A 24,723-nucleotide genomic window follows, 5' to 3' on the forward strand; every position below is an offset into this window, starting at 1 on the left:
CAATATTCCTTCCTGAAAGTCTACAGTAAATCTCTTTTTCATCTGGAGTCAGGTGGAATCATTCACTCATCATCCAATAATGAGCTTAATGAGTCTGCTCACAGGGCAAAACAATTCCTGCGTGTCCCAGCAATCCCACTTCTGGCCACCCGAAGGAAACGGAATCCGTATCTTGTAGAGATAATCTGCATTTCCATGTTGGTAGTGGCATTGCTCACGATAGCCAAGATAGGCAAACAACTTAAATGTCTGTCAGGGAATGAGTGGAGAAAGAAAACGCAGTGTGCAGAGAAAGTGAAATATTACTCAGCCTTTTTTTAAAAAAAGATTTTATTTATTTATTTGAGAGAGATTGAGAGAGCGCACATGAGAGGGAGAAGCAGACTCTCCGCTGAGCAGGGAGCCAGATATGGGGCTGGATCCCAGTACCCTGGGATCATGACCTGAGCCCAGGGCAGACACTTAACAACGGAGCCACCCAGCGCCCCAATATGACTCAGGCTTATAAGGAAGGAAACCCTGTCATTGGTGATGACATGGATGAAAGTGGAGGTCTGCATGCTAATTGATATAAGCCAGACACAGAAAGGCAAAAACTGCACACTGTCACTTATGAGTAGAATTGAAAGAAATTGAACTGTAAAGAGGCAGAGCGGAATGGTGGTTGTCAGGGGTGGGGGAGGGATGGGAAATACTGGTCAAAGGGCACCAGGTTTCAGTTATGCAGGATGCATAAATGCTGGACATCTAAGCATGGTGACTATAGCTAATAATACTGTATTGTATACTTGAAATTTGCTAAGAGGAGATCTTAACTCTTTGCATGGAAAAAAAAGAAAGGAAAAGAAAAGAAAGAGAAGGTAACATGCAGAGTGATGGATTTATTGGCTAGCTTGACTCTGGTAAGCATTCACTATGCATATGTATATCAAAACATCATATTGTGCACCTTAAATAGACACAATTTTTATTTGTCAATCATACCTCCGTAAAGCTGAAAAAAAAAAAAAAAACCAAACAGACAATAGCAAGGCTCTAGGTTCCCTTCTTCCCAGTTTGTTTACCAAGTCCCTCTGTTCCTGAAGGAATGTGGAAAGAAGAGTGCAAATACACTTCCCACACATCCACACAAACACGCATCCATGTATAAAGACAGGTGTGACAACAGCACAAAGGGGGTTCTTCTGTGCCAATGGGTATTTGGCAAGTGTCACATCTTGTGTTTACTTTTAGCAATAAAGATGAGAGGCAATCAACAAAACTTGATGTTTATTGCAGTCCCCTGTTTTGCAAAGATGAAGGATAGGTGGGGCCCCAGAGAAAGCGTATTGTCTGGAAATGATGGTTTCCTGGCACTCAACGCTCAGGAGAGACATGGGACAGGGCAGCTTCCTGTTAAACCCAAAGACCTCTTGTCTAGGACTCGTCCAGTCATGTCAGTGTCAAGACCCACTATTTCCAGCTCAGTTTCTTCCCGGAATTCAATCTTGTAATAGCCAACATGGTAAACCCTGCCTACCCAACATCCATCCTCTTCTTTTCCTTGTTAGTAGTAAAAGAAATACGGCTATTAGGTGGGGCGGGCGCGGAGGGGGGGGGCGGGGGTGGACGGGCAGGTGGTAGCCATCTTCCCTGCTGGAAAAACTACATTTCCCAATATCCTTTGCAGCCAGAACTGGTCAGTTCTGACCAAAAGACAAAGGCAGAAGAGCAGTCAGTATGTGTTCTGTGCCCTCATATCACGTCCATGGCAGAAGTGTGGAAGAGTGGCATCTGTTCCCCTAAGGAGGGAGAGCCCAGCCTCTCCAGAAAGGAGAGGCCACCCCTGGGGGGGCAGTCTCTGGAGACAAAGCTGGGTGAGAGCCACCAGAATCTTCTCTGGTGAAGAAGTGGGGGCAAGAGCAGGACATGATTACAGCGGGGGAGTGGGATTACAGAGTGGGAGGACCAAGAACATTCTCATTCTTTCTTTGAAGATTCTCAATCGACCCATGGTTAAAGCCACCTCCATGGTCAATCAGGTGATGTGTTCTATAGCTTATGTGGGCTGGAGAGAATGGAAGGAAAACCAGGGGAGAAACACAGAGATGTTTCTGTGTTTTATTGGGATCTAATTACGAAAATGTTTAAGTGGAAAACACAAAGCCCCACGAGGTGAAGCCAGAGCCCTTCTAGTGCATGTGATGACCACAGTCTTTCTGCTTTGGGAATGGCAATAGTTCGTCATGGTGGGTTTCCCTTGAAGAGCTATTTCCAGTGTCTGATTGAAGCAGCCTGTGGCTGAGGAAATGAATAACGTAAATCCCACAATTCGCTTAGATTCCTCCCTCCACATCTGAGCTGGGTTAAAATGCTTTGTGATGAACAAATGTCCCCTGTAGGAACTGGAAGGTGGGCATTGTGGGGCTAGAAACTGTACGACACTGCTTGAAATGCCTGCTTCGTGTGTTCCCGAACCTCGGATCATAAGCACAGACTGCCAAATTGCCCTGAGCAATCCACCCTGTAGCACTTAAAACAAAAAGAGACAGAGAGATTGTTTTTAAAAGAACAAATTCGAAGATTTTTGCTTTCTTCCTTCTGGATTCTTCCTACTGGTTATCCTGCTTTACTGCAAGGACTTTGGAATTTTGTCACCTCTTAAAAGCAATCTTCTTTTCTTGCTTTAGGCACACAAGTCTGGCCTGCGTGCTGTGGGAAGCGCCATCAGGCTCCTGCTTTCCCAGAATCCCAGTCCGGATGTTAAGTACCCTCTACAAGAGGAATGGGCAGAAATCAAAGAGAAAATTCTTTTTTTTTAGAAAAAAGGAGAAGGGGATATGTTATCTGTCTCTGACCATATTATTTGAACACCAGCTCCTTTTTTTTTTTTGGATAGGATCCCACAGTCTTAGTCCCGTCCCCCCCCCCCCCCCCCCCCCCGCCGCCCCCGTCTCAAAAATAGGATCCTTAAAACTACATTTCCCAGTTTCCCTTGCAGCTGGCTCCAGACATGTGACCTAAGTTCCACCAATCAGACACAGACATTCAAAACTTTGATTTGGAAGTAAGCTAAGGCTGAAGAAGCTCTGGGGAGGAGGGACCCAGCTCTTCAGACACAAGTGGTGGCAGAAGCAATAGAAGAGAGTGCCAACCTGCCAACCCTCGCAGCTCTACAGAATGTTTTAGGGATCCTTGGGCAGGCGCAGACCTCCTCAACCCGGTCAGGGGCGTGGCTTTGATCACCCAACCTGCTAGTTTAACCTCCAGTCCATTTCTCTGGTCTTCCCTACCTACTACCTTCTCATAAATTTCCTTTCCTGCTAAAAGAAACCAAGGAGGTTGCTGTTCTCTGCAGCTAAAAATTGCCGGGTCGAAGCCACACACACTTCGATATGTGATAAGCCTGCACTTGCAGAGGAGGGTTCAAGAAAGCTCTTCTAGTAGCGAACAGTCTATCTTTTGAATAAACGGATTCTAAGGCTGACTTGGCCTGGGCACAGAGGAGCCTCACAAGGGTCAGGAGATGTGAGGGAGCTGTTCTCGTCTCTCAGAACACACAGAGGGAAAATAATTGCAGCGAAAACACAAGATCACAGCTACTCTTCTGACATAAGCAAAGAAGTGACCATCTAGGCGGGGCGGTTCTGAGAGTATTGCCTTACTCTCCGTGCCGGAAGTGTCACCATTCGAGGTCCGTTTTCGTCTTCACTAAGTGTGCTGTCAGGGGTGAATCCTGGTGGTCAGGGGGGGCTTACGCCTTGATCCTTAGCTGCCTGGTGGACTGCAGCTGACACAGGTCAGGACCAGGTTGGGAAAGACACCAGGAGAGCCCGGGGAAGAAGTCGGCGTGGTAGGACACTGCTGACACATTTTGCGTTTCTCCCCAAGGCTGGCTCTGTGTAAGTTGTGAGTCAACAGGGTTTTGAGAGAAATTAGAAAGAAAACATGACATCTTACGTGGTTCTTTGACAATCAAAACAAGAGCAAGATAAATTTCTTGACTGTTTCAAATGTGATTTCCCTAAATGAAGGAAATCTAAAACATATGGCGAGAAGCTTTAAAATCTGCTCATGTGTAAATGTCATGATAAATTTGGAACCAGTGAGTGATACCAACCGCCAGGCCACGTTCTCTGGAAATGGAAGGGAATCTCTCAAATTCATCTTCTTTTGTTGTGCAGCTGACTAAGTCTGCCTGTGGGGGCCACTTTCCTCCCAGACTGGCAGTGAGATTTTGAAGAAAGAGCGCTACTTGCTAGGCTTCAGTATACTGAAAAGGAGGTTAAAAACGAGGTGACATGGACGTTAAATGTTACAGAACATCTGGTGACTTTGGATGTTTGAATCCCAGTTCCATCTACTAGGTGACCTTGGCCGAGTAACTGACCTCTCGAATGCTCTTTCCCCATCTAGTAAGTGAGAAGGCTCATTCTCGGCTTATAAACCTATTAGGAGGAGAATATTGATAACATTGGCAAAATACCTGGTCATTGTAAGGGCTAAAGAAATGGGAATTATTAAGTGACGAGTGATCCTCTATCTTTGGCCTAGCCCACGCGATGGTACAGATAAGGGACTATGAGCTTCTAGTCAAGGCCTCTAGAAAGGCTGCAAGTCATACAAGGATTTAGTAAGTGGCCTTCAGGAGGGAGAGTTAAAAACCCAGCCTGCCGGATTCCGGTCAAGATGGCGGAGAAGTAGCAGGCTGAGACTACTTCGGGTAGCGGGAGATCAGCTAAATAGCTTATCTAAAGATTGCAAACACCTACAAATCCAACGGGAGATTGAAGAGAAGAAGAACAGCAATTCCAGAAACAGAAAATCAACCACTTTCTGCAAGGTAGGACTGGCGGAGAAGTGAATCCAAAGCGACGGGAAGATAGACCGCGGGGGGAGGGGCCGGCTCCCGGCGAGCGGCGGAGCAACGGAGCAAAATCAGGACTTTTAAAAGTCTGTTCCGCTGAGGGACATCGCTCCAGAGGCTTAACTGGGGTGAAGCCCAGGCGGGGTAAGCGCGGCCTCAGGTCCCGCAGGGTCGCAGAAGGATCGGGGGTGTCTCAGTGTCGCAGAGCTTACCGGTATTAGAACGGGGAAGCCGGCTGCAGAGACAGAGCCGAGGAGTGACTCTCAGCTCAGGGTTGCCTTGAACCGGTCGCAGGCTCGGTCAGCTCGGAGCGCGGCCAGAGGCTGGGGTGGCGGGAGTCACTGGGCGCTGTTCTCTGAGGGCGCACTGAGGAGTGGGGCCCCAGGCTCTCGGCTCCTCCGGGCCGGAGACCGGGAGGCCGCCATCTTTATTCCCGTCCTCCGGACTCTACGGAAAGCGCTCAGGGAACAAAAGCTCCCGAAAGCGAACCCGAGCGGATTACTCAGCGCGGCCCCGGGTAAGGGCGGTGCAACTCCGCCTGGGGCAAAGACGCTTGAGAATCACTACAACGGGCCCCTCCCCCAGAAGATCTACGGGAAACCCAGCCAGGACCAAGTTCACCTACCAAGGAGAACGGCGGAATTCCAGAGAAGAAAGCAAAGCACGGAACTCATGGCTTTCTCCCCATGATTTTTTAGCCTTTCAGTTAATTTTTTTTTCTTCTTTTTCAATTTTTTTTTCTTTTTCTCTTCTTCTGCTAAATTTTTTTTAACTTTTACCGTTTTCTTCTTTTTAACGTTTTTTAAATAGTTTATCTAATATATATATTTTTTTTCCTCTTTTTATATTTTTTCTTTATTGGCTTTCTTTTTTTTAATAGTTTTTTTTTTCTTTCTTTCTGAACCCCTTTTTATCCCCTTTCTCCCCCCTCACAATTCAGGATCTCTTCTGATTTGGCTAAAGCATATTTTCCTGGGGTTGTTGCCACCCTTTTAGTATTTTACTTGCTCCTTCATAAACTCTTATCTGGACAAAATGACAAGGCAGAAAAATTCACAACAAAAAAAAGAATAAGAGGCAATACCAAAGGCTAGGGACCTAATCAATACAGACATTGGTAATATGTCAGATATAGAGTTCAGAATGATGATTCTCAAGGTTCTAGCCGGGCTTGAAAAAGGCATGGAAGATATTAAAGCAACCCTCTCGGGAGATATAAAAGCCCTTTCTGGAGAAATAAAAGAACTAAAATCTAACCAAGTTGAAATAAAAAAAGCTATTAATGAGGTGCAATCAAAAATGGAGGCTCTCACTGCTAGGATAAATGAGGCAGAAGAAAGAATTAGCAATATAGAAGACCAAATGACAGAGAATAAAGAAGCTGAGCAAAAGAGGGACAAACATCTACTGGACCACGAGGGGAGAATTCGAGAGATAAGTGACACCATAAGACGAAACAACATTAGAATAATTGGGATTCCAGAAGAAGAGGAAACAGAGAGGGGAGAAGAAGGTATATTGGAGAGAATTATTGGAGAGAATTTCCCCATTATGGCAAAGGGAACAAGCATCAAAATCCAGGAGGTTCAGAGAACCCCCCTCAAAATCAATAAGAATAGGTCTACACCCCATCACCTAATAGTAAAATTGACAAGTCTTAGTGACAAAGAAAAGATTCTGAAAGCAGCCCGGGAAAAGAAGTCTGTAACGTACAATGGTAAAAATATTAGATTGGCAGCAGACTTATCCACAGAGACCTGGCAGGCCAGAAAGAGCTGGCATGATATATTCAGAGTACTAAATGAGAAAAACATGCAGCCAAGAATACTATATCCAGCTAGGCTATCATTGAAAATAGACGGAGAGATTAAAAGCTTCCAGGATAAACAAAAACTGAAAGAATTTGCAAATACCAAACCAGCTCTACAGGAAATATTGAAAGGGGTCCTCTAAGCAAAGAGAGACCCTCAAAGTAGTAGATCAGAAAGAAACAGAGACAATATACAATAACAGTCACCTTACAGGCAATACAATGGCACTAAATTCATATCTCTCAATACTTACCCTGAATGTTAATGGGCTAAATGCCCCAATCAAAAGACACAGGGTATCAGAATGGATAAAAAAACAAAAACCATCTATATGTTGCCTACAAGAAACTCATCTTACACCCGAAGACACCTCCAGGTTTAAAGTGAGGGGGTGGAAAAGAATTTACCATGCTAATGGACATCAGAAGAAAGCAGGAGTGGCAATCCTTATATCAGATCAATTAGATTTTAAGCCAAAGATTATAATAAGAGATGAGGAAGGACACTATATCATACTCAAAGGAACTGTCCAACAAGAAGATCTAACAATTTTAAATATCTATGCCCCTAACGTGGGAGCAGCCAACTATATAAACCAATTAATAACAAAATCAAAGAAACACATCTACAAGAATACAATAATAGTAGGGGATTTTAACACTCCCCTCACTGAAATGGACAGATCATCCAAGCAAAAGATCAACAAGGAAATCAAGGCCTTAAATGACACACTGGACCAGATGGACATCACAGATATATTCAGAACATTTCATCCCAAAGCAGCAGAATACACATTCTTCTCTAGTGCACATGGAACATTCTCCAGAATAGATCACATTCTTGGTCCTAAATCAAGTCTCAACCGGTATCAAAAGATTGGGATCATTCCCTGCATATTTTCAGACCACAATGCTCTAAAGCTAGAACTCAATAACAAGAGTAAATTTGGAAAGAACCCAAATACATGGAGACTAAACAGCATCCTTCTAAAGAATGAATGGGTCAACCAGGAAATCAAAGAAGAATTGAAAAAATTTATGGAAACAAATGATAATGAAAACACAACGGTTCAGGATCTGTGGGACACAACAAAGGCAGTCCTGAGAGGAAAATATAGAGCGGTACAAGCCTTTCTCAAGAAACAAGAAAGGTCTCAGGTACACAACCTAACCCTACACCTCAAGGAGCTGGAGAAAGAACAAGAAAGAAACCCTAAACCCAGCAGGAGAAGAGAAATCATAAAGATCAGAGCAGAAATCAATGAAATAGAAACCAAAAAAACAATAGAACAAATCAACGAAACTAGGAGCTGGTTCTTTGAAAGAATTAATAAGATTGATAAACCCCTGGCCAGACTTATCAAAAAGAAAAGAGAGAGGTCCCAAATAAATAAAATCATGAATGAAAGGGGAGAGATCACAACGAACACCAAAGAAATACAGACAATTATAAGAACATACTATGAGCAACTCTACGCCAACAAATTTGACAATCTGGAAGAAATGGATGCATTCCTAGAGACATATAAACTACCACAACTGAACCAGGAAGAAATAGAAAGCCTGAACAGACCCATAACCAGTAAAGAGATTGAAACAGTCATCAAAAATCTCCAAACAAACAAAAGCCCAGGGCCAGACGGCTTCCCGGGGGAATTCTACCAAACATTTAAAGAAGAACTCATTCCTATTCTCCTGAAACTGTTCCAAAAAATAGCAATAGAAGGAAAACTTCCAAACTCATTTTATGAGGCCAGCATCACCTTGATCCCAAAACCAGACAAGGATCCCAACAAAAAAGAGAACTATAGACCAATATCCTTGATGAACACAGATGCAAAAATTCTCGCCAAAATACTAGCCAATAGGATTCAACAGTACGTTAAAAGGATTATTCACCACGACCAAGTGGGATTTATTCCAGGGCTGCAAGGCTGGTTCAACATCCGCAAATCAATCAATGTGATACAACACATTAATAAAAGAAAGAACAAGAACCATATGATACTCTCCATAGATGCTGAAAAAGCATTTGACAAAGTACAGCATCCCTTCCTGATCAAAACTCTTCAAAGTGTAGGGATAGACGGCACATACCTCAATATTATCAAAGCCATCTATGAAAAACCCACCGCAAATATCATTCTCAATGGAGAAAAACTGAAAGCTTTTCCGCTAATGTCAGGAACACGGCAGGGATGTCCGTTATCACCACTGCTATTCAACATAGTACTAGAAGTCCTAGCCTCAGCAATCAGACAACAAAAGGAAATTAAAGGCATCCAAATCGGCAAAGAAGAAGTCAAACTATCACTCTTCGCAGATGATATGATACTCTATGTGGAAAACCCAAAAGACTCCACTCCAAAACTGCTAGAACTTGTACAGGAATTCAGTAAAGTGTCAGGATATAAAATCAATGCACAGAAATCAGTTGCATTTCTCTACACCAACAACAAGACAGAAGAAAGAGAAATTAAGGAGTCCATCCCATTTACAATTGCACCCAAAACTATAAGATACCTAGGAATAAACCTAACCAAAGAGACTAAGAATCTATACACAGAAAACTATAAAGTACTCATGAAAGAAATTGAGGAAGACACAAAGAAATGGAAAAATGTTCCATGCTCCTGGATTGGAAGAATAAATATTGTGAAAATGTCTATGCTACCTAAAGCAATCTACACATTTAATGCAATTCCTATCAAAGTACCATCCATTTTTTTCAAAGAAATGGAACAAATAATCCTAAAATTTATATGGAACCAGAAAAGACCTCGAATAGCCAAAGGAATATTGAAAAAGAAAGCCAAAGTTGGTGGCATCACAATTCCGGACTTCAAGCTCTATTACAAAGCTGTCATCATCAAGACAGCATGGTACTGGCACAAAAACAGACACATAGATCAATGGAACAGAATAGAGAGCCCAGAAATGGACCCTCAACTCTATGGTCAACTCATCTTCGACAAAGCAGGAAAGAATGTCCAATGGAACAAAGACAGCCTCTTCAATAAATGGTGTTGGGAAAATTGGACAGCCACATGCAGAAAAATGAAATTGGATCATTTCCTTACACCACACACGAAAATAGACTCAAAATGGATGAAGGATCTCAATGTGAGAAAGGAATCCATCAAAATCCTCGAGGAGAACACAGGCAGCAACCTCTTCGACGTCAGCCGCAGCAACATCTTCCTAGGAACATCACCAAAGGCAAGGGAAGCAAGGGCAAAAATGAACTTTTGGGATTTTATCAAGATCAAAAGCTTTTGCACAGCAAAGGAAACAGTGAACAAAACCAAAAGACAACTGACAGAATGGGAGAAGATATTTGCAAATGACATATCAGATAAAGGGCTAGTGTCCAAAATCTATAAAGAACTTAGCAAACTCAACACCCAAAGAACAAATAATCCAATCAAGAAATGGGCAGAGGACATGAACAGACATTTCTGCAAAGAAGACATCCAGATGGCCAACAGACACATGAAAAAGTGCTCCATATCACTCGGCATCAGGGAAATACAAATCAAAACCACCATGAGATATCACCTCACACCAGTCAGAATGGCTAAAATTAACCAGTCAGGAAATGACAGATGCTGGCGAGGATGCGGAGAAAGGGGAACCCTCCTACACTGTTGGTGGGAATGCAAGCTGGTGCAACCACTCTGGAAAACAGCATGGAGGTTCCTCAAAATGTTGAAAATAGAACTACCCTATGACCCTGCAATTGCACTGCTGGGTATTTACCCTAAAGATACAAACATAGTGATCCGAAGGGGCACATGCACCCGAATGTTTATAGCAGCAATGTCTACAATAGCCAAACTATGGAAAGAACCTAGATGTCCATCTACAGACGAATGGATAAAGAAGATGTGGTATATATACACAATGGAATACTATGCAGCCATCAAAAGAAATGAAATCTTGCCATTTGCGACGACGTGGATGGAACTAGAGGGTATCATGCTTAGCGAAATAAGTTAATCGGAGAAAGACAACTATCATATGATCTCCCTGATATGAGGGAGAGGAGATGCAACATGGGGGGTCGAGGGGTTAGGAGAAGAGTAAATGAAACAAGATGGGATTGGGAGGGAGACAAACCATAAGTGACTCTTAATCTCACAAAACTATCTGAGGGTTGATGGGGGGAGGGGGTTGGGAGAGGGGGTGGGGTTATGGATATCGGGGAGGGTATGTGCTATGGTGAGTGTTGTGAAGTGTGTAAACCTGGCGATTCGCAGACCTGTACCCCTGGGGATAAAAATATATGTTTATAAAGCTGTAAAAAAAAAAAAAAAAAGAAAGAAAGAAAGGATGAATCCCCAAGTTTTGTAGCAACATGGACGGGACTGGAAGAGATTATGCTGAGTGAAATAAGTCAAGCAGAGAGATTCAATTATCATATGGTTTCACTTATTTGTGGAGCATAACAAATAGCATGGAGGACAAGGGGAGATGGAGAGGAGAAGGGAGTTGAGGGAAATTGGAAGGGGAGGTGAACCATGAGAGACTATGGACTCTGAAAAACGATCTGAGAATTTTGAAGGGGTGGGGGGTGGGAGGTTGGGGGCACCAGGTGGTGGGTATTGTAGAGGGCACGGATTGCATGGAGCACTGGGTGTGGTGCAAAAATAATGAATACTGTTATGCTGAAAAAAATAAAAATTAATAAAAAAATTAAAAAAAAAAAAAACCCAGCCTGCCTTCATCATCGAGCACACAAGTTCATTGCAAGCTGTTTGTTAACCTCTGCCACATCCTTTCATTTGGAATTGAAATAAGAGGACTACCTGCGCTTTGGACAATGTGCTTAAGTTTTTTATTGTGAATGGTAGGAGGTTGGGGACTGGAATCTAATTGACAAAGAGCCTGGATGTAAAGAGCATTAATTGGAAGACACTTTAGGACAATTAATCACAGCAAACAAATTCAAAACAGAAGATGCTGCTTAAAAATCATGAATTTAGTGAAGGCTGAAGGATACAAGAATAGTTAAGTGTTTTGCACAAAGGAAATCTTGTTGAAGATCCAGTAGAACTGATGCCCGTAGAACACAGTCTCCTAAGGGTTTTGCTTTGCTTCGTTGAGAGAGGCTGTTGCTGTCCCGGTTAGTTCGGCTGGGGGTTCCTTCCTGCACGTTGAGGACCTGGAGCAGTGAGTCCGCCAACTTAAAAAATATTAAAAAGACGGAAGCAAACATAGTTAGCGATCCTGAAGTCTACTGCTAGAGGCAAATACATTCCCAACAAACCATGGACATCACTTGGGAGCTCGTTAGAAAGGCAAATTCCTGGGTCTACCCCAGACTAGTGAATTGGAAACTCTGGGGATGGAGCCCAGCGATCTAGGCTTCCAGAATTCCTCTGGGTGATTCTGAGCATGTCCATAGCTCACAGCTATCCTGAGAGAGAGGGAGGGAGGGAGAAACTGACTTCCTCTCTTTTCCGAGCCACTGAATGTGTGGTTCTTTTCGTTCATATTAGCTTAACTTTGTTCCTGAGATGACTATTCAGGTCTATTTTGACCAACGTTGGAAATTAAATGTATGATTGTCAGGAATTTGTTACTAAAGGGTCAGCGGGGCAAGGGGACTATTGGCAAATACGGAATCTCAATTCTTACTTCACTTACGTTGGCAATGCCCCATTGCACAAATCAGAGCTAGTTTACGAACCACACGATTGCACATTACGAAGCCATGACGGCAAGAGGTGGTAGTGTGCAACCTGGAAACAGGGGCCAGTCTGGATTTCCGCCAATTCTGAATTTACTGTGGCTTGCTCTGTGGCTTCTGTTCACATTGGGACTGAAGAAAGAATGAGTAGTTGTAATGTTAAAATACGTCTTTGTTCCCATATAGCACCCTTTATATGCTGAGATGAGAAAACGCCTTTCAACCAGATTCAAACTTATTACCCTTATTATGCCTTCCAAGATTCTCTGCCCCTTCAGGTGCCCCAGTGGCCAGACCCGCCACTTGTTTCTAATAAAGGAATTACTGAAAGTCTCAGGCCAGTTATTACCTGCTCAACTGTTTTGACCAGGTGTTAATGAGGCCAGGGCCTGGGGTTCGATTCCCACACAGAGCAATTAGTTTTGCTTTCCTCCATGTGCCCGGGCGGCACCACAAAGTGTCACCAGCCTGCCTGAAGATGCTTCCGCCCATTTTGCAATACGAGCCACTGGTCATAAAGAGGGGGCAGTGGGAGAGGTGGGTGAGGATCCGTGAAGCCCCCACATTGGCTCAAAATACTGAATCTGAGCTGTTTGGCTCAAGGGAATGGAAGTAAAGCTACAAGGAAAAAAGGAGTTGGTAACCTAGAAAGATCGAGGACACAGAGGTGGGAGGGAGGGACCCGTTATTGGGGGGGGAGCTATATTTGAGGTGGGGGTGACTTCACTCTGGTCCTTCATAGTGACTGTTAGGGCAATCGGGGCATTTTTAGTTATTCTCAATTACATGTTGCTACTTTTCTTATATTGGAACTTCCTTTGGAGAGTTTCACATATTCGGATAAAAAAAACTTTCTATGCGCTGATTTGATTGGACAGTGGAGCCATCACTTAAAATTGAGGGCAAACTCACACACTTACTTCCTTTCCATAACACCCTCTGCAGTGCACTCCCTGGGCCCCTTTCTTCCTGTCCACCAAATAACAGGAAAAAAAAAAAAAAGGCTGCAAAGAACCATGGTCTATGTCCAAATTACAAAAGGAATCCGAAGGCCAACTTCAACCTTCACTGAAACTCAAGACAATCCACAGCCGTATCTAGCATTACGGATTAGGCCCTGGCGCTGGTTTGAACACTGTTTCATATGATAGAAACCATTGGGTCAGGGCGGCTGGGTGGCTCAGTGGGTTAAGCCTCTGCCTTTGGCTCAGGTTGTGATCCCAGTGTCCCAGGATGGAGCCCCACATCGGGCTCTCTGCTCCACGGGGAGTCTGCTTCCTCTCCTCTCTCTGCCTGCCTCTTTGCCTACTTGTGATCTCTGCTTGTCAAATAAATAAATAAAATCTTTAAAAAAAAAAAAGAAAGAAACCATTGGGTCAAAGTTCCATTAATTTTGTGTGATAAGGGTACTGTTAAAAGATGAAGGTTAACCTTGAAAATGATTGCCCGTGATTGCTAATAATGTTCCGGAGCTCGTTTGCCATGATACAGTAGTCCAGATTCAGTGCACATTTGCACAAATCTTTTCTGAATTTAAGTAAATATCTTTGCCACCAAAACATAGGAAGATGCTCAGAGTTTCTGATTACAGCTATGGGAGATTTGGCAACAGGACTTCATGTTTTATTACTAAAATGGGAGAGGAGAGCATATGTGGATAGTTTTTAATTTTAAGAAAAGTCCTTCAGCCTTTGAAAATTCCTGCTGCTACTTCTGGCAATGCTCGGCTAAGTTATTAAACTTCTTTCTAACGCCGAGTGATATATGGGTTTCTAATAGAACCATTCTCTTGGTACTCCCTCTTTGTGAATAAGAAAACTGTAAGATGTTTTCAATTTGCCTATCAACATTCTTTCACTAAGACGGAATTTCCACAGCAAGAAGAGTGATAAACTCTTGGTCTATGCAACAACTACACTAACTGTTGAATTTTTTCATATTGCTGGGAAATATATCCTAAAGAATGGTACCAATGTGTGCAGTAAATAGTTCATTATTTGACTAAGGTGGAACGAAATGCGGGGTACCTGGGTGACTCAGTCAGTTGGGCATCCAACTCTTGGTTTCAGCTCAGGTCAAGATCTCAGGGTGGTGGGATTGAGCCCCACACTGGGCTCCCTGCTCGGCGGGGAATCTCCTTCCCAGGCTCTTTCTGTCCCTCCCCACCTCACACGCATTCTCTCAAATAAAGTCTTAAAAAAAAAAAAAAGGAATGAAATGGGATGGGCCTCGTAAACTTATAAAAAGAAGAAACACAAAACATAAAAAGATACAGTAGAAAATCGAGGCCTGATTATAAAAAGATGACTTCGTTTCTCCCGCTGAGTCACATGAACACTGAAAAATATTGTCCCCATGACACATTCCCTGTGACTGCCCACTCCATCCACTCCATGCTACGAGCACTCACATGGAGCTGTGTCCTTTCATAACTGGCTTTGCAGCTTACAGAATAGTCTTCTGAATATGACAGGAAAACTCTGATTTTTAAGGAAGGAGCTGAATCTTTATTCTTCAAAAAGATTTAGGGGTGCCCGGGTGGCTCAGTCGGCTAAGCGTCTACCTTCAGCTCAGGTCATGATCCCAGAGTCCTGGGATTGAGCCCCCTGGTAACGGGGGGATGGGGTTGGGGGGTGGGGTGGGGGGTGGGGAGGCCGCGGGTCCCTGCTCATCAGGGAACCTGCTTCTCCCTCTCTCCCTCTGCCCCTCCCCTAGCTTGTGTGCTTGTACTCTCTCTCTCTCTCAAATAAATAAATAAAAACTTAAAAGTATTTATTTATTTGAGAGAGCGAGAGAGGCAGAGGAAGAGAGAATCTCAACAGACCCCTCACTGAACACAGAGCCCGAGGGGAGCTGGATGGGGAGCTCGATCCCAGGACCCTGAGATCATGATCTGAGCCGAAATCAAGGGTCAGTCACTTAACCAACTGAGCCACTCAGGTGCTGCAGGAGCTGAATTAAAAACAAAAAACAAAAAGCATTCCAAGGTTATGCAGAGCCACGGTTGGGGGAATAAAGCAACTCAAAGTGGATACTGAAATTTCACTCCAAAGGGTAAAGAGCAGCAAGCGTAAGTCCATTTCAGTGTTTGTAAAACCGCGTTAGGGATTTTGTGGTGGCGATCCACCGGGGTTATCCCTCAGACAAAGGAGAAGGCATTGCTCTTGGACATCCCCCCAAAGGAAGGCCAGCAAGTCACCTGACCAAGAAAAGGCCAGGGGCTGGGAAGTCCACCCCAAATTCCCAGAGCCCTCAGGGCCCTGTAAGCCACCAACAAAGAAGGGAGCTGGTTGTGACCCCAGTAGTACAGGCGTGGGCAAGAGAATGGCTCGGGGCTTTGTACACAATGGCTGCTTGTTTCTGTATCGGTGAGTTTAATACAGATTTCTTTCTGGATGAAGGTACTGGAGATCTCCTCCCTAGGGGTTGATGCAACCAGAGAACTTTCCATTTGTGTTTAGCATCGAAAATCCACAGTAGCCCCAAGCGCTGTGAAACATAGAGCCTCCCTCCAGAGAAGCCAGCTGAGGCTTGGCAAAACCAGCCCTGAACCTCTGCAAAGGGGGCATCAATCGAAGAGCTGATCACCAGGAACGAGAGAACGGGCCAGCTCCCCAAGCTCTGTGAGTAAAACACAATATCGTTGTTGTCCACGAGGACCCCCCATTCCCCAGCAGATGCTTCACGCGGCAGCCGACTCTCCACAGAGCTGGAGTGGGCTCCTGCTCTGCTCTCACCAGTGAAAAGCTATGTGTGTGAGAGAGAGAGTAATCGAATTTTCTTGAATCTTCCTCCAAGACTGCTGCGAGCATGCACAGAGACGGTGAAGGTAAACTGCTTTGCCTGGTGCTTAGATTATGGTCATCCCTCAAGTAGCCATCCTTAGTCGTACTAGAATTGTGATGATTGTTTTTGCCTTTTATATAAATTTCATGGAAACTACTTAAAGGTTAACGAGAATCACTTTGTTTTCGGTTGCCTTATTTTCCTATAAATGTTATTATCTCTTCCATCCCATCCCATTCATCTCTTTCATCCCCTAAGCAATGCCAGTTTGGTATAATTCCTCTCTTCTACATAATAACTCTTCTACCAGAGCATACACAGGACAAATCAGTTGATTAGATATGTTCACCAAGACCAGAGTGCTCTCTTTTTCTCTTTCTTTCTTTCTTTCTTTCTTTCTTTCTTTCTTTCTTTTTTAAAGATTTTATTTATTTAGGGACACCTGGTGGCTCAGTTGGTTAAACGTCAGCCTTCAGCTCAGGTCATGATCCCAGGGTTCCGGGTTCGAGTTCCACATCGGACTCCTTGCTCAACAGGGAGCCTGCTTCTCCCTCTGCCTGTCGCTCCCCCTGCTTGTGCTCTCTCTCTGACAATTAAATAAATAAAATCTCTTTAAAAGAGGTTTTATTTATTTATTTGATGGAGAGAGAGCACAAGCGGGGTGAGCAGCAGAGGGAGAGGGAGAAGCAGGCTCCTCACTGAGCAAGGAGCCTGAGGCAGAACTCAATCCCAGGACTCTGGGATCATGACCTGAACTGAAGGCAGACGCTTAACCGACTGAGCCATCCAGGCACCCCCAGAGTGCTCTCTTCTAAAAGCGTATGTGAATAGCCCCTTCCACAAGTACTCATCAAAAACAAACGTGGGGCGAGTTGTCGGAGGCAAGGGAAACCAAAGCAAAAATGAACTATTGGGACTTCATCAAGATAAAAAAACTTCTGCACAGTGAAGGAAACAATCAACAATCCTAGGCAGCCTAGGAATGGGAGACGGTATTTCCAAATGACATATCTGATAAAGAGCTAGTATCCAAAACCTATGAAGAATTTATCAAAAGGAACACCCAAAACCCAAATAACCCCATTAAGAAATGGACAGAAGACACGAGTAGATACTTTTTCCAAAGAAGACATCCAGATGGCCAACAGACACATGAAAAGATGCTCAACATCACTCAGCATCAGGGAAATACAAATCAAACCACAATGAGATACCACCTCACACATGTCACAATGGCTAAAATTAACAACATAAGAAACAAAAGGTGTTGGCAAGGCTATGGAGAAATGGGAACCCTCTTACACTGTTGGTGGGAATGTGAACTGGGGTAACCACTCCGGAAAACCACATGGAGTTTCCTCAAAAAGTTAAAAATAGAGCTACCCTACCACCGGCAATCGCTCTACTAGGTATTTACCCAAAGGGTACAAAAACACAGATTGGAAGGGGCACATGCACCCCGATGTTTGTAGCAGCATTCTCAACAATGGCCAACTACGGGAAGAGCCCAAACATCTATCAAGTGATGAACAGATAAAGAAGATGTGGTATACACTGTGGAATATTACTCAGCCATCAAAAAGAATGAAATCTTGCCATTTGCAAACCACGTGGATGGAGCTAGAGTCTATTCTGCTAAGTGAGATAAGTTAGTCAGAGACAAATACCATATGATTTCACTCACATGGGGAATTTAAGAAACAAAAGAGATGAACATATGGGAATGGGGGGGAAAAAGAGAGAGAGAAACAAACCATAAAAGACTCGTAATGATAGGGAACAAATTGAGGGTTGATGAAGGGAGGTGGGGAGGGGAGGGGAGGGGCTAGATGGAGGATGGCGATTAAGGAGGGCATTTGCTGTGATGAGCACTGGGTGTTGTATGTAAATGATGAATCACTAAACTCTACTCCTGAAAGCAATATTGCACTGTTTGCTAATTAAAATTTAAATAAAATTTAAAGCAAACAAAGAAACATAGGGATTGACTCAAATAATGTCCAGCTTCCCTTAAATATTCTGGGAGAATCCCACCAATGCATAATTGCTAATAAGCATGATTACTGATAAAACTAATTGGGATTTGGAACCAACACCCCTTCAATTCTCTAAGAGGAAAAATCATCTATTATGTTGAAAGGAAATTACATAGGAAGTATCTACTCATTTCTCTGCGTGAATTGGTAGTCAGCCTAATTAAATGGTTCGAAAGCTCGCACCATAAACAATTTTATTCTTCTGGGTTTGAAACTAATCTCCTTCCAACTGTCCCCCAACACCTCCACCTCCCGCCCCACCCCACCCCTTCGCCCCCTCCCACCCAGTACATTATACCTTTAGGTTCTGAACCTAGGAAGTTAAAGTTGCTGTCATCCTGGTAATCCCAGGCAGAAGGGCGAATGCCCAGGGGTGCCCTTTGAGGTGACTGATGACTTCCGGTGCCCTTTGCCTCTAGGAGATTTAGCAAATTCCTCGCAGCTTCTTCCCACCAAAGGTGCTCCTGCAGCTGCTGCTCCAGGCTCCCTCCCTCATAAACAGATGGGGCGCTCTTCTTCCCCATTAAGTGTCCTGTGAAAACAAACACAAGAACAGACTACCACCCGTGGAACGCAGGGGACCGAACCAACAAGACGTTTCAGAGGACACCAATTCGGTTTCCATTACTTCGTCCGAAGTGCAGAATAAAATGCAGCATTTTATGATCAGACGCTTGTTCATAAATGACGGACATCTTTTGCTCCCTGTTCAGAATGTGCAACTAGCTGGACACAATCTACAGCGACAGCTCGGGAGCCCTAGGTTTGGTCCCAGCACTTCAGTTAACCAGCTAGGTGACCTCGGCCAAGGGTTGAGCATCCCCAGTCCTCCATTTTCTCAACTCTACAATGAACAGGTTGGACTAGAGGCAACCTAAGGAGCCTTCCATAAGGACAGTGCTGTCACCAATTGTGCTCCCAGCTGAAGAATGGAGGTTAAACATCTCCCTGAGTCACTTCTCAATTGTTGCTGAAAAAAAGAGCTTTGGTGCTTTTCTTTGTTGTGATTAGAAAAGACGTTGGTTTCCTCTGGGCTCTAATACAAATGTACCAATGGAATTTTTCATTTCAACTTTCTTAGAATTTTGGCAGAGACTACATCTAGGAGTTGTCACCTAGAAACTCGTTTGTTGAATAAATAATGAAAAACAAGGTGAAAACAAGTTCTGAGCAACACTTCTCAGCCACATAAATGCAGAACTTTTGCCTAGATGTCTAAAAGGGTCAGTGAAAGACTACCAATGGTTTCAAGGATGAGGACTTGCCATAAAAATGAACAAAAGTTGCCATGTGAGGGGCACCTGGGTGGCTCAGTGGGTTAAAGCCTCTGCCTTCGGTTCAGGTCCTGATCTCAGGGTCCTGGGATCGAGCCCCGAATCGGGCTCTCTGCTCAGCAGAGAGCTTGCTTCCCCCTCTCTCTGCCTGCCTGTCTGCCTACTTGTGATCTCTCTCCATCAAATAAATAAGTAAAATTAAAAACAAAAATAGTTGCCTTGTGGGAGGCCAGGCCATTAAATGGAGAAATCCATGTATGCAAGTGGGGCTAGCCACAGGGTCAGAAGTGGGTATGGAGTCCAAGGTCTGCATTCTTAACACCTTAGCCCCTTGCTAATAATACCCACGTTATCTTATTTACTTTCCTCAGTGTTTTTCTTCCCCAGCTCTCAGCAATTGGGTTTTACAGTACTTTTAGACTCCTAATACTAGTAGAACTATGATGTGTTCGATTTAAAGCTCACAAGGAACACTCTTTGTGGTTCCAATGTTGTCTGGCATTAGAAGTATTTAAGGCAAACTTTTGTGGGGATAATGTTTGCCAGACCTCAACCCCTTAAAATGGCAAGAGTTGTATCCGACAGCAGAGAAGCCTTCCCCGTGACTTTACTGTTGGTGTGTGTTTATAGGATGTTTCCTTTGATCTACTCCACAAGGAGTTCGATGCAAATGAGGCTTGCCAAAGACCACCCACGTGTCAGCAGAGATTCTAGGATTAAAATGAGCTCACAGACTGGACTCTACTATGTTATACCGTTTGGAAGGGTCTTTGAACGTCCTAAAAATATAAGGCAGGTAGGAATCACTCCGGGATCTGGAAATAAGGGTAAGGTCTGCAAAAGCGTCTCTTGATGTTATCAAAAGAAATAGGGGTCATATGCCAGTGTATCATGACTCATGATGTGACTCAGAAAAATTTATTCTGTGGGCATTGGGGAACCTTAACATGAGGTTTTACTGCCTTGCAGTGTGAGCAAGGACCTGGCAAGTCATTTATGACACGACATCTCATACAATTCGAAGACCTCACTGAGGACCCGGTCCCAACTGAAGGATCGGACTCCCAAAGGACCAGCTTGTTCGTTATCTGCTTGGTCAAGTTAGTGTCCAGATATCTGAGAAATCCCCCGGCTTTTAGTCATAGTGATGATTATGAGGCGCACCTTTCCAGGAAGCAGTGAGGCATTTGGATTTTTTGTATGGAGGAAACTGAATCATGACAATGGGAAAGTAGGATTAGAACCTGATGCTCCAGTAATGACCTCAGTCACTCCCACCCTCCCTCGCTGCTGTCATCTAGTTAGGATGCTAGAAATGAGAAAGATGCTATGGCCAATTACACAGAGGGACAATGGAGATGCTTTTACAAATGAAAACTCCATTTTTTGTCATGCCTGAATAATTTGACAGACTTTAGTAAAACGGGAAAACGAAGTAACCCTCCATTCTGTGATTGATTTAATATAGCTCCTCGTGATGGCATACAGATCTGCATATTGGGTGGGTGGGTGGTGGTCCGACCCAGCCCCAGATCCAAACACTGGTCATTAAGGGAAGTGCACCATCTCTAACATCCCAAGAAATACACTGCCTGGGTCCTATTTCATTTTCGCTTTGGAGCTGGCCACTACCCACCAAATAATTGTTTCCATGGCAACGCGGATGCCCACTTCCACTTCTCCCATCATTGTTTGTTATGTGTCCGTATCATAGTAATAGAGATCTCAGCATAGACAAAAGGCAGGCCCTTGATAAAAATAAAACCTTGCCCAGAAGTAAAAAAAAATTAATTAATTAAATAAAAGCTTCCACTCCTTTTAATCATGTAAAAATACCACCACCACAGCAGGCTTGAAACATAAATGAATTTTCTTGAACTCAAAATGTGAAGATCACCCCAACTTGGGAAAATCTCCATTAAGACATAGAGTGTCCAGCAATTCTGAGAGCTAATTTTCCTAGGGTGATCCCTACACCACATTTCACAGTTTCTGGGACAGCACTCCCACGGAAAGCCATTCTACAGCTGAACATCAGTGTTCCAGAATTCAACCTTCCAGGACATTCGTGACATCAATGTTAGAGCCGTGACCAGGAGCATCTCATGGGAGCAGAGGCAAGCTAACAGTAGCAGCGCTGACCTGTATTTTTCATACCTATATTTTGCACAAACAAAACATTTCCAGAAACATCAAGCCAGACAAGAATTTAAGTTTTCCATCTGTTGATTTGCTTTCCATTGCCACGCCATGCTTCTCTCAGCTGCAAGAAGCAATTCCCTTAACAAACCTGCAAATTTGTGCTGACAGCTTCCTCATGGACAGCAATATGTAGCTTTGGTTTGATATAATTAAAACTAAACTGCATGTCTTCAGTGATTGAGGAGGACAGGCATTTACTTAGGAGAGTGGAAGGCTAAATTTAAAATCTAACAACATTGTTCCTGCTTAAGAGCGCTCCGATTCCTACAGAGAGCACGTCTCTCCAAAGCAAACTTTTTCTCAATTACATGTTATTTTAGACCCAACTCTGATTTTCTACTTCACCTCCCTCGGTCTCTTGTTCTCCATCAACTCTGCACAGCCGGCCAAGAGAGAAAAAGGGAAAAGAGTGTATTCGAGAACACATAGGAAAAGAAAATTGGAGGTTGCCACTGGTTGGTGTGCTCTTGGATGAGGAATGCCCAAGCTTCACTACGCAGGGTGTTTCAATGCCAGACCCCCCTGAACACCCAGGGACAGGTGCTCTGGGAAACTAGAGCAATCAGGGTGGGGTTGCCTCAGAAACATGATTCTAGGGGCCCAGATTCTAGGGGTCCTGCTTTTGGCCTCTAAGGGTTGCCTACTAATAAGCCTTTTTAATCCAAAAATACGGAGGAGAGAAAAGAGGTTGGAAATCTGGGACTTTCATTCTACCTTTCCAGCCCACTGACTGGTGGCTGGAGTGGACAATGGCCACTTGGTCTAAATGCCCAGAAGTCCTTTCAAAGCATGAATTTCAGGTTCGGCTTTGGGATGCCTTGTAAATATCCTTCTCCCTTTGAGGGCGGGGTTTTTCCTCTTCACCCCACCGAGCCTCTTCTCTCGGTGTTCCCAGTGTCCCCTCACAGATCACAAATACCTTCATCCCTGGGGCCGCCAGGACTCGGCAAAGGATTCCTCCAGAGGCAATGGAGGCTATCCTGCTGGCAGCCCCGAGTTCTGGATTTCTCTGCCAGAGGATACGCAACACAGAGGAGCTGAGGCGGTGACCGTTCAGCCTCCCCTCTTCCCGTGAATGTGTCCCGGTCCTCACACCATCTGGACTCGGCTGGTATTCGGATTAGCAAGGATCTTTCCAACACACCCTCGCCCACTCTGAGTAGATGGCTAAGGGAACAGTGAAAGGAACACCACCCGCACCAGCACCACTACCCCTTAGACCTCTTTGGGGTCGACCAGCTTCTGGGAGGTGTTGGGGCCGCGGTAACTGGCTACCTGGGGAGGCTTCGGAGGCAGCTGGAAGCTTGGCATCCGCCAGACAGAGGCTATGCTGGGCGCGGGGGAGAGCCCCGGGGTGACGATGGGTGGGCGCTACCCTCCCGCCAGGTGCGGGAAAGCTGTGGGGTTGCGCCCCGCCGGCCGCCCCACCGCCCTCCCCACCGCCGCTGGGGTTCCGGGGCCGGGCCTGGAGGCCGGCACGTGTGGGCAGAGGGAAGCCGCAGATCTAGAGAGACGGAGGACTGCGGGGTCTCGGGGACGCTCCCGGAGCCTGCGAGAGGGAAGGAGGGAGGGCTGGGCCGGGCCAAAGGGCAGGGGAGAGGAAATCGCCACCGTGGTGGAAGGACGGAGGGAAGTCAGGAGAGCCGCAGACACCGGGCGGCGTCCCGGGAGCGCTCGCCCAGAAACCCGGGACCCCAGGACGGGCTCCCACACCTGTGGCTTTGCGCGGCGCCCGGGGCGCAGCCCGCGTCCGGCTCCTGGCGGTCGGAATCCCGGGGCTCGGGGACGCGCTCGGGGACCTGGCTCCCTACGTCGTTCAAGGACAGAACCGTGCGAGACAAGGCTACCCTCAGGATAAGAGGAGGTGTGGGGTAGTTGAGAGGGCAGGTCGGCCTGTTGGGAGAGCCGGCCCGGGCGCCTGCGGGGAGAGGGAGGCGAGAGGGAAAGGACCACGACGCAGGCTGAGGCTGCTCGGGGACCGACGGCCTCCCGGGACCGGCAAGGGGGTGGGGGCGCGGGGGGCGGCGTGGAGCTTGGGGAGAGCCGAGTGCAGAGGTGGCGGCCCAGGGCTGGGGTCCCGCCGAGGACTGGAGCGCGCGGGACACTCACCCACCGCCCAGTGGTTGCCACGCGGGTACATCTTGTCCAGCACGGTCCCCGCGCCCGCCGGCACCGGGGCGGCCGGCCCCCGGGGCGCCTGGCAGAGGACCAGCGCCAGCAGGACCAGAGGGAGCTCGCGGCCGCGCATGGTCCCGGCGGGAAGCCCTTGGAGCGCGCGGTGAGGCCGGCGGAGCGCGCTCTCCCCGCGGAGCAGTGGCGCGAGGACCCGGACTCGGAGAGCGCCGCCGCCGCGCCCGCGCCGCTGCCGCCGCCGCCTCCACGAGGCCCGCACTTTATAAGGCAGCCCGGGCGGGGGGGTGGGGCGGAGGACGGGCCGGGGGGCTCTTCTCCCGCCGCCCCGAGCGCTCTGACGTCTCCCTGCGGCGCTGGGACAGCAGTCCCCGAAAATCATCCATCTTCCGGCCGAGGGAGGGGAAAGGCTGCGCCCACGGCCCCTCTCGACCTGCCCTCGTAATCCTATCCGTCCGGGCCCCGCTGGATTAATTCTGCCCGTCCTCGACGCCTCCGCTCCAACACGATTTCACCCCGGGGTTCTGCGGGGTGAGCCGCCTTCGGATCCTGCGAGGGGCAGTGGAGACCCCGCGGCCGGCCGGATCCCGGGGTGGGGCTGGGGGAGAAGCCCAGAGGAAGGACGCCCTCAGGCTGGGCTTTGCTGGATGCGGTTGGAACCGGGATAGCAAGGGACTTCGCATTCTCACACCTTCCCCCCTCGGCGGACCACCTCCCTCCTCAAGGTCCCAGCCCACAGACCTCCAGAACTCCAGGTCACTCTTACACACAGACACCAGACACCCCCCCCCCCCGCCTTCTCACCACCACCACCACCGCCACCACCACCACCACCGCCACCACCACTCATACCCTCATCCCACCCCTGAAAGGGCAGTTCGGAGATGCCCTTGGCCAGTGGTCTGATGAGATGCAGGTCGCAGCGGGGAGGATATGTTGTGTGAACA

General features: G+C 46.2%; 1 protein-coding gene across 2 annotated transcripts; it reads right to left on the minus strand.

The window, feature by feature from the left end:
- Positions 1–11,470: 11,470 nt before the first annotated feature.
- Positions 11,471–23,991, minus strand: GRP (gastrin releasing peptide). 2 transcript variants are annotated; one of them, XM_047697777.1, is made up of 3 exons: positions 23,756–23,991; positions 18,469–18,702; positions 11,471–11,820 (listed from the first exon to the last, which is right to left on the minus strand). In XM_047697777.1, exons 1-3 carry the CDS (start codon positions 23,892–23,894, stop codon positions 11,783–11,785), a joined length of 411 nt encoding a protein of 136 aa, XP_047553733.1. In that variant the 5' UTR covers positions 23,895–23,991; the 3' UTR covers positions 11,471–11,782. The 2 variants fall into 2 exon arrangements, with proteins under 2 accessions (XP_047553733.1, XP_047553732.1); XM_047697776.1 differs by having other exon boundaries at positions 11,471–11,841.
- Positions 23,992–24,723: the final 732 nt, after the last annotated feature.

This window comes from Lutra lutra, chromosome 12, assembly GCF_902655055.1.
Source record: "Lutra lutra chromosome 12, mLutLut1.2, whole genome shotgun sequence".
In the NCBI taxonomy this organism is placed as follows: Eukaryota; Metazoa; Chordata; class Mammalia; order Carnivora; family Mustelidae; genus Lutra; species Lutra lutra.